At 42.8% G+C, this 14,725-nt stretch overlaps 1 protein-coding gene and 1 long non-coding RNA gene across 2 annotated transcripts in view; both read left to right on the plus strand.

Moving 5' to 3' along the window:
* Window positions 1–14,725, plus strand: part of LOC110512834 (otogelin-like) — a 124,887-nt gene that overhangs the window by 100,410 nt on the left and 9,752 nt on the right. Inside the window, exons 36-42 of the mRNA XM_036964552.1 lie at window positions 733–921; window positions 1,903–2,112; window positions 4,962–5,066; window positions 7,296–7,400; window positions 9,260–9,361; window positions 9,463–9,561; window positions 12,816–12,994. Of these exons, the coding sequence (XP_036820447.1) occupies window positions 733–921; window positions 1,903–2,112; window positions 4,962–5,066; window positions 7,296–7,400; window positions 9,260–9,361; window positions 9,463–9,561; window positions 12,816–12,994 (989 nt within the window). The remainder of the gene's footprint in view (window positions 1–732; window positions 922–1,902; window positions 2,113–4,961; window positions 5,067–7,295; window positions 7,401–9,259; window positions 9,362–9,462; window positions 9,562–12,815; window positions 12,995–14,725) is intronic.
* On the plus strand, window positions 9,483–11,828 carry LOC118944526. The gene is made up of 3 exons (XR_005039885.1): window positions 9,483–9,561; window positions 9,742–9,782; window positions 11,753–11,828. It is a non-coding gene; the product is annotated as an uncharacterized LOC118944526 (long non-coding RNA).

A 14,725-nucleotide genomic window follows, 5' to 3' on the forward strand; every position in this document is an offset into this window, starting at 1 on the left:
TTCCATGTCAGTCAACACACTCACAGTATAATGTTTTAATGTCAGTCAACACACTCACAGTATAATGTTTCCATGTCAGTCAACACACTCACAGTTTAATGTTTCCATGTCAGTCAACACACTCACAGTATAATGTTTTAATGTCAGTCAACACACTCACAGTATAATGTTTCCATGTCAGTCAACACACTCACAGTATAATGTTTTAATGTCAGTCAACACACTCACAGTATAATGTTTTAATGTCAGTCAACACACTCACAGTTTAATGTTTCCATGTCAGTCAACACACTCACAGTATAATGTTTCCATGTCAGTCAACACACTCACAGTATAATGTTTTAATGTCAGTCAACACACTCACAGTATAATGTTTTAATGTCAGTCAACACACTCACAGTATAGTGTTTCCATGTCAGTCAACACACTCACAGTATAATGTTTTAATGTCAGTCAACACACTCACAGTTTAATGTTTCCATGTCAGTCAACACACTCACAGTATAATGTTTCCATGTCAGTCAACACACTCACAGTATAATGTTTTAATGTCAGTCAACACACTCACAGTATAATGTTTTAATGTCAGTCAATGTCATTGTGTAAAGCAAAAGACAAAGTTCTGCATCATGGACGTAAGAATATTGACTGAAGCTCTGTCGCCTGTCGTGGTTCTGATAATGTTTATGAACAGTTTAAAACAGTGTCTGTCTCACCTCTCTCCTCTCCCAGCCTTCATGTGTCCAGACCGACTGCGTTACCAGGCCTGTCTGCCTACCTGTACGGCCCTGTCCTGCTCCAACCACGACTTTGACCACGACCCTGAGCAGTGTACAGGCCTGACAGAGGGATGTGTTTGTCCTGAGGGCACTCTGCTCCATCGACCCTACTCTGCCCTCTGCATCCCCCCTGAGAAGTGTGGTGAGCCTTCACTGATCAACCCTCCGCCATCACACACACAATCAAATGAACACTGGTCAACATTCATATGATACAAAACACCCGGTCTGGTCTGGTCTGGTCTGGTCTGGTCTAGTCTGGTCTAGTCTAGTCTAGTCTGGTCTGGTCTGGTCTGGTCTGGTCTGGTCCGGTCCGGTCCAGTCTAGTCTAGTCTAGTCTGGTCTGGTCCGGTCCGGTCCGGTCCTGTCCAGTCCAGTCCAGTCTAGTCTGGTCTGGTCTGGTAGTCTAGTCTAGTCTAGTCTAGTCTGGTCTGGTCTGGTCTGGTCTGGTCTGGTCCGGTCCAGTCTAGTCTAGTCTGGTCTGGTCCGGTCCGGTCCAGTCTAGTCTAGTCTAGTCTGGTCTGGTCCGGTCCGGTCCGGTCCTGTCCAGTCCAGTCCAGTCTAGTCCAGTCCAGTCTAGTCTGGTCTGGTCTGGTCTGGTCTGGTAGTCTAGTCTAGTCTAGTCTAGTCTGGTCTGGTCTGGTCTGGTCTGGTCTGGTCCGGTCCAGTCTGGTCTAGTCTGGTCTGGTCCGGTCCGGTCCGGTCCGGTCTGGTAGTCTAGTCTAGTCTAGTCTAGTCTGGTCTAGTCTGGTCTGGTCTGGTCTGGTCTGGTCTGGTCTAGTCTAGTCTAGTCTAGTCTAGTCTAGTCTGGTCTAGTCTAGTCTAGTCTAGTCTAGTCTAGTCTAGTCTAGTCTAGTCTAGTCTGGTCTGGTCTGGTCTGGTCTGGTCTGGTCTGGTCTAGTCTGGTCCGGTCTGGTCTAGTCCGGTCTTTAGTGGAATACACTTACTGTAAGTCACACTGAGTAAGAACATCTGAGTAATGCATCTTACACTCCAGTACATGTTTTATCTGTGTGTCTCTCAGCCTGTACGGACAGTTCGGGTGTACCCCGTGCTCCTGGCGAGGTGTGGAAGGCGTCTTACACTTCAGTACATGTTTTATCTGTGTGTGTGTGTCTCCCAGCCTGTACGGACAGTTCAGGTGTACCCCGTGCTCCTGGCGAGGTGTGGAAGGCGTCTAAAGATGGCTGCTGTATGTATCGCTGTGACAACGACAGTATCGTTCCCGTGGAGTATAACTGCTCTGCCGTGTCTCAGCCGCTCTGCCGCAGGGCCGGGGAAGTGGTCGTCAGTCTGGCAGACGACACCTCCTGCTGCCCACAGAAAGCCTGCGGTAAGAAACTGGCACATTACTACAGTACACTGGGAAAATTCAAGTTAGGTTAACCTAAAACTTAGTGGGTTAAACCAAATAACTTAAACCAGTGGTGGAAAATGTACTCGATTGAAATACTTGAGTAAAAGTAAAGATACCTTAATAGTATTTTTTTTAAAGTCCCCTAGTAAAATACTACCTGAGTAAAAGTCTAAAAGTATTTGGTTTTAAATATACTTAAATATCAAAAGTAAATGTAGTTGCTAAAATATGCTTAAGTATCAAGAGTAAAAGTATGAATAATTTAAAATTCCTTATATTAAGCAAACCAGACGGCACAATTTGAATGTTTATTTTGTTATTTGACGAATAGCCAGGGTTTACACTCCGACCCTCAGACATCATCTCCGACCCTCAGACATCATCTCCGATCCTCAGACATCATCTCCGACCCTTAGACATCATCTCCGTCCCTCAGACATCATCTCCGACCCTCAGACATCATCTCCGACCCTCAGACATCATATCCGACCCTCAGACATCATCTCCGTCCCTCAGACATCATCTCCGATCCTCAGACATCATCTCCGGCCCTTAGACATCATCTCCGTCCCTCAGACATCATCTCCGACCCTCAGACATCATCTCCGACCCTCAGACATCATCTCCATCCCTCAGACATCATCTCCGACCCTCTGACATCATCTCCGACCCTCAGACATCATCTCCGACCCTCAGACATCATCTCCGTCCCTCAGACATCATCTCCGACCCTCTGACATCATCTCCGACCCTCAGACATCATCTCCGACCCTCTGACATCATCTCCGACCCTCAGACATCATCTCCGACCCTCAGACATAATCTCCGTCCCTCAGACATCATCTCCGATCCTCAGACATCATCTCCGACCCTCAGACATCATCTCCGTCCCTCAGACATCATCTCCGACCCTCAGACATCATCTCCGTCCCTCAGACATCATCTCCGATCCTCAGACATCATCTCCGTCCCTCGGACATCATCTCCGACCCTCGGACATCATCTCCGACCCTCAGACATCATCTCCGACCCTCTGACATCATCTCCGACCCTCAGACATCATCTCCGACCCTCAGACATCATCTCCGTCCCTCAGACATCATCTCCGACCCTCTGACATCATCTCCGACCCTCAGACATCATCTCCGACCCTCAGACATAATCTCTGTCCCTCAGACATCATCTCCGACCCTCTGACATCATCTCCGACCCTCAGACATCATCTCCGACCCTCAGACATCATCTCCGTCCCTCAGACATCATCTCCGACCCTCTGACATCATCTCCGACCCTCAGACATCATCTCCGTCCCTCAGACATCATCTCCGACCCTCAGACATCATCTCCGTCCCTCAGACATCATCTCCGACCCTCAGACATCATCTCCGTCCCTCGGACATCATCTCCGACCCTCGGACATCATCTCCGACCCTCGGACATCATCTCCGACCCTCGGACATCATCTCCGACCCTCAGACATCATCTCCAACCCTCAGACATCATCTCCGTCCCTCAGACATCTCCGACCCTCAGACATCATCTCCGACCCTCAGACATCATCTCCGACCCTCTGACATCATCTCCGACCCTCAGACATCATCTCCGACCCTCAGACATCATCTCCGACCCTCTGACATCATCTCCGACCCTCAGACATCATCTCCGTCCCTCAGACATCATCTCCAACCCTCGGACATCATCTCCGACCCTCGGACATCATCACTGACCCTCAGACATCATCTCCGACCCTCGGACATCATCTCCGACCCTCAGACATCATCTCCGACCCTCAGACATCATCTCCGACCCTCAGACATCATCTCCGACCCTCAGACATCATCTCCGACCCTCAGACATCATCTCCGACCCTCAGACATCATCTCCGACCCTCAGATATCATCTCCGACCCTCAGACATCATTTAAAAACAAAGCATTTGTGTTTATTGAGTCCCTCAGATCAGAGGCAGTAGGGATGACCTTGATAAGTGTGCGAATTGGACCATTTTCTGCCCTGCTAAGCATTCAAAACATAACGTATTATTTTGGATGTCGGGGAAAATGTATGGAGTAAAAAAGTACATCATTTTCCATAGGAAAGTATTTTTTATTTATTTAACCAGGCAAGTCAGTTAAGAACAAATTCTTATTTACAATGACGGCCTACACCGGCCAAACCTGGGTCAAACCTGGGCCAAACCTGGGTCAAACCTGGGTCAAACCTGGGTCAAACCTGGGCCAAACCTGGGTCAAACCTGGGTCAAACCTGGGTCAAACCTGGGCCAAACCTGGGTCAAACCTGGTTCAATTGCACGCCGTCCTATGGGACTCCCAATTACGGCCGGTTGTGATACAGCCTGGATTCAAACCGGGGTGTCTGTAATGAGATGCAGTGCCTCAGACTGCTCCTCCACTCAGGAGCCCAAGTAAAAGTTGTCAAAAATATGAATAATAAAACAAAGTACAGATACCCCCCCAAAAAAACTACTTAAGTAGTACTTCAAAGTATTTTTTACATGAGTACTTTACACCAATGACTTGAACCAACTTAGCAAAGTCAGCTGCTGTCCTATGAAAGCCTGCTGTAACACTCTGTCACAAGTGGACCACTACTCAAAAATAATGAATCCGATGGCCCTGAAAACAACTGTGAAGGAACTTTAAAGAGTTGAGAGCTCAACTCAATGTCAACGGGAACTTGAGTTCCACTTTAACAATTTAGGAACGATGTTTAGGCGGCCATTATGTATTGTGATTGGTTTGTATTGCTCTGATGGTGTCTGTCTGTCTGTCTGTCTGTCTCTCTGTCTCTCTGTCTGTCATCCAGTTTGTAACCAGACCCTGTGTGACATCTTCCCCCCGGAGTGTCAGTATGGAGAGAAGCTGGTGTCTTACTTCAGAGAGGACTCCTGCTGTCCAGACTACGTCTGTGGTGAGGGGGCCTCTCTTCTGTATAATCACCACCACTAGGCCATATGATGATACTAAGCTATATTATGATAACAGGCTATATGATGATTCCAGGCTATATTATGATACCAGGCTATATGATGATACCAGGCTACATGATGATACCAGGCTATATGATGATACTATTCTATATGATGATACTAGGCTATATGATGATACCAGGCTACATGATGATACCAGGCTACATGATGATACTAGACTATATGATGATACAATTATATATGATGATACTAGGATATATGATGATAACAGGCTACATGATGATACTAGACTATATGATGATACAATTATATATGATGATACTAGACTATATGATGATACTATTCTATATGATGATACTAGGCTATATTATGATACTAGGCTATATGATGATACCAGGCTACATGATGATACCAGGCTACATGATGATACTAGACTATATGATGATACAATTATATATGATGATACTAGGATATATGATGATAACAGGCTACATGATGATACCAGGCTATATGATGATCCCAGGCTATATGATGATACTAGACTATATAATGATACAATTATATATGCTGATACTATTCTATATGCTGATTCCAGGCTATATGATGATACTAGACTATATGATGATACTAGGATATATGATGATACTATGCTATATGATGATACAAGGCTATATGATGATACTAGGATATATAATGATACTATTCTATATGATAATACCAAGCTATATGATGATACTATTCTATATGATGATACCAAGCTATATGATGATACTATTCTATATGATGATACCACACTATATGATGATACTATTCTATATGATGATACTAGGATATATAATGATACTATGCCATATGATGATACTAGGATATATGATGATATCAGACTATATGATGATATCAGACTATATGATGATACCAGGCTATGTGATGATACTATTCTATATGATGATAACAGGCTACATGATGATACCAGGCTACATGATGATACTAGGTTATATGATGATACTAGACTATATAATGATACAATTATATGTGATGATACTAGACTATATGATGATACTAGGATATATTATGATACTAGGCTATATGATGATACTAGGATATATGATGATACTAGGATATATGATGATACTAGACTATATGATGATACTAGTATATATGATGATATCAGACTATATGATGATACTAGGCTATGTGATGATACTAGACTATATGATGATACTAGTATATATGATGATATCAGACTATATGATGATACTATTCTATATGATAATACCAAGCTATATGATGATACTATTCTATATGATGATACTATTCTATATGATAATACCAAGCTATATGATGATACTAGGCTATATGATGATACCAGGCTATATGATGATACCAGGCTATATGATGATACTAGGCTATATGATGATACTATTCTATATGATAATACCAGACTATATGATGATACCAGACTATATGATGATACCAGACTATATGATGATACCAGACTATATGATGATACTATTCTATATGATGATACTATTCTATATGATAATACCAAGCTATATGATGATACTATTCTATATGATAATACCAAGCTATATGATGATACTATTCTATATGATGATACCACACTATATGATGATACTATTCTATATGATAATACCAAGCTATATGATGATACTATTCTATATGATGATACTATTCTATATGATAATACCAAGCTCTATGATGATACTAGGCTATATGATGATACCAGGCTATATGATGATACTAGGCTATATGATGATACTATTCTATATGATAATACCAGACTATATGATGATACCAGACTATATGATGATACCAGACTATATGATGATACCAGACTATATGATGATACCAGACTATATGATGATACCAGAGTATTTGATGATACCAGACTATATGATGATACTAGGCTATATGAGGATTCTATTCTATATGATGATACCAGGCTATATGGTGATACTATTCTATGTGATGATACTTGGCCATGGTGATACATATGTTTAAAATGTGTGTTGTATGTGTATTTCCGTGTGTGTGTGTGTGTGTGTGTGTGTGTGTGTGTGTGTGTGTGTGTGTGTGTGTGTGTGTGTGTGTGTGTGTGTGTGTGTGTGTATGTGTGTGTGTATGTGTGTATGTGTGTATGTATGTATGTATGTATGTATGTATGTATGTATGTATGTATGTATGTACAGAGTGTGACCCAGAGCGCTGTGAGTCAGACGTCCCAGCCTGTAGAGAGGACCAGACCCTCATCGCCACCAGGGCTGATGGCAGCTGCTGCCTGGCACACATCTGTAGTGAGTCAACCACAACAATATAACCACAATGCAACCATGACAGACCTGCATCATCCCACAACATAACCACAACCATGACCACAATATAACCACAACGCAACCACACCACAACCACAACCATGACCAAAATATAACCACAACGCAACCACAACCACAATATAACCACAACGCAACCACAACCATGACCACAATATAACCACACCACAACCACACCACAACCACAATATAACCACAACCATGACCACAACATAATGACAATGCAACCAAAACCATGACAGACCAGCATCATCCCACAAACATAACCAGAATCTAATCTTTGTCATGCCATTATACACATTGTTAAAGTTATGTGTTTTACTGTCAAACTGTGGTGTCTCCTTTCTCCAGTGTGTTGATGTGTCTCATTTCTCCAGTGTGTTGATGTGTCTCCTTTCTCCAGTGTGTTGATGTGACTCCTTTCTCCAGTATGTTGATGTGACTCCTTTCTCCAGTGTGTTGATGTGTCTCCTTTCTCCAGTGATGTGTCTCCTTTCTCCAGTGATGTGTCTCCTTTCTCCAGTGTTTTGATGTGTCTCCTTTCTCCAGTGTGTTGATGTGTCTCCTTTCTCCAGTGTGTTGATGTGTCTCCTTTCTCCAGTGTGTTGATGTGTCTCCTTTCTCCAGTGTGTTGATATGTCTCCTTCCTCCAGTGTGTTGATGTGTCTCCTTTCTCCAGTGTGTTGATGTGTCTCCTTTCTCCAGTGTGTTGATGTGTCTCCTTTCTCCAGTGTGTTGATGTGTCTCCTTTCTCCAGTGTGTTGATGTGTCTCCTTTCTCCAGTGTGTTGATGTGTCTCCTCTCTCCAGTGTGTTGATGTGTCCCCTTTCTCCAGTGTGTTGATGTGTCTCCTTTCTCCAGTGTGTTGATGTGTCTCCTCTCTCCAGTGTGTTGATGTGTCTCCTTTCTCCAGTGTGTTGATGTGTCTCCTTTCTCCAGTGTGTTGATGTGTCTCCTTTCTCCAGTGTGTTGATGTGTCTCCTTTCTCCAGTGTATTGATGTGTCTCCTTTCTCCAGTGTGTTGATGTGTCTCCTTTCTCCAGTGTGTTGATGTGTCTCCTTTCTCCAGTGTGTTGATGTGTCTCCTTTCTCCAGTGTGTTGATGTGTCTCCTTTCTCCAGTGTGTTGATGTGTCTCCTTTCTCCAGTGTGTTGATGTGTCTCCTCTCTCCAGTGTGTTGATGTGTCTCCTCTCTCCAGTGTGTTGATGTGTCTCCTCTCTCCAGTGTGTTGATGTGTCCCCTTTCTCCAGTGTGTTGATGTGTCTCCTTTCTCCAGTGTGTTGATGTGTCTCCTCTCTCCAGTGTGTTGATGTGTCTCCTTTCTCCAGTGTGTTGATGTGTCCTCTCTCCAGTGTGTTAATGTGTCTCCTTTCTCCAGTGATGTGTCTCCTTTCTCCAGTGATGTGTCTCCTTTCTCCAGTCTGTTGATGTGTCTCCTTTCTCCAGTGTGTTGATGTGTCTCCTTTCTCCAGTGTGTTGATGTGTCTCCTTTCTCCAGTGTGATGATGTGTCTCCTCTCTCCAGTGTGATGATGTGTCTCCTCTCTCCAGTGTGATGATGTGTCCTCTCTCCAGTGTGTTGATGTGTCTCCTTTCTCCAGTGTGATGATGTGTCCTCTCTCCAGTGTGTTAATGTGTCTCCTTTCTCCAGTGATGTGTCTCCTTTCTCCAGTGATGTGTCTCCTTTCTCCAGTCTGTTGATGTGTCTCCTTTCTCCAGTCTGTTGATGTGTCTCCTTTCTCCAGTGTGTTGATGTGTCTCCTTTCTCCAGTGTGTTGATGTGTCTCCTCTCTCCAGTGTGATGATGTGTCTCCTCTCTCCAGTGTGTGGTTCCTGTTTGGAGGTGGTTCCAAACTGCCAGGATGGAGAGGTGTTGACGGTGGACGCCAACAGTACAGACCTCTGCTGTCCTGTCTTCCACTGTGGTGAGTACAACACACACACACACACACACACACACACACACACACACACACACACGCACGCACACTCACAGTGTCTCTGATTCCTGTGTGTGTGTGTGCAGTGTGTGAGCCGTACCGGTGTGCTGAGTTGTCATGTCCCTTGGGGATGTCTGCTGTCACCGTGTCCCCTCCAGACCACTGCTGTCCCCTGCACACCTGCGGTAAAGTAGCTTGTTACACCATCACGTAATGATGGGGGAACGTGTGTCCTCCTCCATCACGTAGCAACCTGTTAGCCTCCAGTTTAATCAGTCTAACTCTCATGTAGTTTATTTAACCCCCCCCCCCAAAAAAAAACACAAATTGAAAATGTTATTTTTTGTTTCCCTATGTTTTTCCAGAGTGTGCGTGTGACAAACTGTCGAAGCCAAAATGTGTTCTGGTAGGTTTCTGTATGATTCCACATGATAATCAATCTGTAGTAGATGTGTTCGTGTTATCTCTGTAGTAGATGTGTTCGTGTTATCTCTGCAATGGATGTGTCTCTGTAATGGATGTGTTCGTGTTATCTCTGTAATGGATGTGTTCGTATTATCTCTGTAATGGATGTGTTTGTGTTATCTCTGTAGTGGATGTGCTCGTGTTATCTCTGTAGTGGATGTGCTCGTGTTATCTCTGTAAAGGATGTAATGGATGTGGTCATGTTATCTCTGTAATGGATGTGTCCCTGTAGTGGATGTGTTCTTGTTATCTCTGTAATGGATGTGTTTGTGTTATCTCTGTAGTGGATGTAATGGATGTGTTCGTGTTATCTCTGTAATGGATGTGTCCCTGTAGTGGATGTGTTCTTGTTATCTCTGTAATGGATGTGTTCATGTTATCTCTGTAGTGGATGTGTTCATGTTATCTCTGTAATGGATGTGTTCATGTTATCTCTGTAGTGGATGTGTTTGTGTTATCCCTGTAGTGGATGCGTTCGTGTTATCTCTGTAATGGATGTGTTCATGTTATCTCTGTAATGGATGTGTTCGTGTTATCTCTGTAGTAGATGTGTTCGTGTTATCTCTGTAATGGATGTGTTCGTGTTATCTCTGTAGTGGATGTGTTCATGTTATCTCTGTAATGGATGTGTTCATGTTATCTCTGTAGTGGATGTGTTCGTGTTACCCCTGTAGTGGATGTGTTCATGTTATCTCTGTAATGGATGTGTTCATGTTATCTCTGTAGTGGATGTGTTCGTGTTATCTCTGTAGTGGATGTGTTCATGTTATCTCTGTAATGGATGTGTTCGTGTTATCTCTGTAGTGGATGTGTTCATGTTATCTCTGTAATGGATGTGTTCATGTTATCTCTGTAGTGGATGTGTTCGTGTTATCCCTGTAGTGGATGTGTTCGTGTTATCTCTGTAATGGATGTGTTCATGTTATCTCTGTAGTAGATGTGTTCGTGTTATCTGTGTAATGGATGTGTTCGTGTTATCTCTGTAATGGATGTGTTCATGTTATCTCTGTAATGGATGTGTTCGTGTTATCTGTGTAATGGATGTGTTCGTGTTATCTCTGTAATGGATGTGTTCATGTTATCTCTGTAGTAGATGTGTTCGTGTTATCTGTGTAATGGATGTGTTCGTGTTATCTCTGTAATGGATGTGTTCATGTTATCTCTGTAGTAGATGTGTTCGTGTTATCTCTGTAGTAGATGTGTTCGTGTTATCTCTGTAGTAGATGTGTTCGTGTTATCTCTGTAGTAGATGTGTTCGTGTTATCTCTGTAGTAGATGTGTTCGTGTTATCTCTGTAGTAGATGTGTTCGTGTTATCTCTGTAATGGATGTGTTCATGTTATCTCTGTAGTGGATGTGTTCGTGTTATCTCTGTAATGGATGTGTTCGTATTATCTCTGTAGTGGATGTGTTCGTGTTATCTCTGTAGTAGATGTGTTCGTGTTATCTCTGTAGTAGATGTGTTCGTGTTATCTCTGTAGTAGATGTGTTCGTGTTATCTCTGTAATGGATGTGTTCGTGTTATCTCTGTAGTAGATGTGTTCGTGTTATCTCTGTAATGGATGTGTTCGTGTTATCTCTGTAGTAGATGTGTTCGTGTTATCTCTGTAGTGGATGTGTTCGTGTTATCTCTGTAATGGATGTGTTCGTGTTATCTCTGTAGTAGATGTGTTCGTGTTATCTCTGTAGTGGATGTTTCCGTGTTATCTCTGTAATGGATGTGTTCGTGTTATCTCTGTAATGGATGTGTTCATGTTATCTCTGTAATGGATGTGTTCGTGTTATCTCTGTAGTGGATGTGTTCGTGTTATCTCTGTAGTGGATGTGTCCCTGTAATGGATGTGTTATCTCCTTGTTTGTTTGTGCTGTATAGCTGTGCTGTTCGCTGGCTGACGTGTTGTCTTCTGAATAGGGAGAGACCATGCAGGTTGACAGGGCTTTCCTAGCAGACCCAACTAACCAGTGTTCCTGTAAGAGATTTAACTGTGGTAAGTGCACGGGTATCATTAGACAGTAACAAACCTTTTCCATTATATCATCATTTCATATTATATAAGTGTGTTCATGTACAGTACATTTTCAATGAATGTGTGTTCATGTACAGTACATTTTCAGTTTGTGTGTTCATGTGCAGTACATTTTCAGTTAATGTGTGATCATGTACAGTACATTTTCAGTTAATGTGTGATCATGTACAGTACATTTTCAGTTAATGTGTGATCATGTGCAGTACATTTTCAGTTAATGTGTGTTCATGTACAGTACATTTTCAATGAATGTGTGTTCATGTACAGTACATTTTCAGTTAATGTGTGATCATGTACAGTACATTTTCAGTTAATGTGTGATCATGTGCAGTACATTTTCAGTTAATGTGTGATCATGTACAGTACATTTTCAATGAATGTGTGTTCATGTACAGTACATTTTCAGTTAATGTGTGATCATGTACAGTACATTTTCAGTTAATGTGTGATCATGTACAGTACATTTTCAGTTAATGTGTGATCATGTACAGTACATTTTCAGTTAATGTGTGATCATGTACAGTACATTTTCAGTTAATGTGTGATCATGTGCAGTACATTTTCAGTTAATGTGTGATCATGTACAGTACATTTTCAGTTCATGTGTGATCATGTACAGTACATTTTCAGTTAATGTGTGATCATGTACAGTACATTTTCAGTTCATGTGTGTTCATGTACAGTACATTTTCAGTTAATGTGTGATCATGTACAGTACATTTTCAGTTAATGTGTGATCATGTACAGTACATTTTCAGTTAATGTGTGATCATGTACAGTACATTTTCAGTTTATGTGTGATCATGTACAGTACATTTTCAGTTAGTGTGTGATCATGTACAGTACATTTTCAGTTAATGTGTGATCATGTACAATACATTTTTAATGAATGTGTGTTCATGTGTTCATGCGTGTCTGTGCCTGTGTTTGTCTGTACCCCTCTTACAGTGCGTGAAGCGGTGTGTGTGGACGGGGAGCGGGGTGTTATGCATCCGGGACAGACCCTCGTGGACCACAGTCAGGAGGGGGTGTGTCTCACCACCCAGTGTAGCCACAGTCTGGATCCCACCACGGGCTTCCACCTCCTCCGCACCGCCACCACCAACTGCTCTGCTCAGTGCCAACCGGTTAGTCAGTTAGCCTCAGGATGTTAATGTCTGATACCTCAACTGCTACAAATGCTACTATTGCTGTCCCTATTCAGTACTACTAGCGTCTGATACCTCAACTGCTACAAATGCTACTACCGCTGTCCCTATTCAGTACTACTAGCCTACTGCTAGTGTCTGATATCTCTACCGCTACAAATGCTACTACCGCTGTCCCTATTCAGTACTACTAGCCTACTGCTAGTGTCTGATATCTCAACTGCTACAAATGCTACTATTGCTGTCCCTATTCAGTACTCCTAGCGTCTGATACCTCAACCGCTACAAATGCTACTATTGCTGTCCCTATTCAGTACTACTAGCCTACTGCTAGTGTCTGATATCTCTACCGCTACAAATGCTACTACCGCTGTCCCTATTCAGTACTACTAGCCTACTGCTAGTGTCTGATATCTCTACCGCTACAAATGCTACTACTGCTGTCCCTATTCAGTACTACTAGCCTACTGCTAGTGTCTGATATCTCTACCGCTACAAATGCTACTACTGCTGTCCCTATTCAGTACTACTAGCCTACTGCTAGTGTCTGATATCTCTACCGCTACAAATGCTACTACTGCTGTCCCTATTCAGTACTACTAGCCTACTGCTAGTGTCTGATATCTCAACCGCTACAAATGCTACTACCGCTGTCCCTATTCAGTACTACTAGCCTCCTGCTAGTGTCTGATATCTCTACCGCTACAAATGCTACTACTGCTGTCCCTATTCAGTACTACTAGCCTACTGCTAGTGTCTGATATCTCTACCGCTACAAATGCTACTACCGCTGTCCCTATTCAGTACTACTAGCCTACTGCTAGTGTCTGATATCTCTACCGCTACAAATGCTACTACCGCTGTCCCTATTCAGTACTACTAGCCTCCTGCTAGTGTCTGATATCTCTACCGCTACAAATGCTTCTATTGCTGTCCCTATTCGGTACTCCTAGCGTCTGATATCTCAACCGCCACAAATGCTTCTATTGCTGTCCCTATTTGGTACTCCTAGCGTCTGATATCTCAACCGCTACAAATGCTACTATTGCTGTCCCTATTCAGCAGTAGCATAATGCTAATGTCTGATATCTCAACCGCTACAAATGCTACTATTGCTGTCCCTATTCGGTACTCCTAGCCTACTGCTAGTGTCTGATATCTCAACTGCTACAAATGCTTCTATTGCTGTCCCTATTCAGTACTACTAGCCTCCTGCTAGTGTCTGATATCTCTACCGCTACAAATGCTTCTATTGCTGTCCCTATTCGGTACTCCTAGCGTCTGATATCTCAACCGCCACAAATGCTTCTATTGCTGTCCCTATTCGGTACTCCTAGCGTCTGATATCTCAACCGCTACAAATGCTACTATTGCTGTCCCTATTCAGCAGTAGCATAATGCTAATGTCTGATATCTCAACCGCTACAAATGCTACTACCGCTGTCCCTATTCAGCAGTAGCCTAATGCTAATGTCTGATATCTCAACCGCTACAAATGCTACTACTGCTGTCCCTATTCAGCAGTAGCGTACTGCTAGTATTATTAATACAGGTACTGTTACTCTTACTACAGTATATATGAATATATCAACTCAGGAAAAAAATAAACATCCTTTTTTCAGGACCCTGTCTTTCAAACATAATTCGTAAAAATCCAAATAACTTCACAGATCTTCATTGTAAAGGGTTTAAACAATGTTTCCCATGCTT

The sequence above is a fragment of the Oncorhynchus mykiss genome, chromosome 26 (assembly GCF_013265735.2).
Source record: "Oncorhynchus mykiss isolate Arlee chromosome 26, USDA_OmykA_1.1, whole genome shotgun sequence".
Lineage (NCBI taxonomy): Eukaryota > Metazoa > Chordata > Actinopteri > Salmoniformes > Salmonidae > Oncorhynchus > Oncorhynchus mykiss.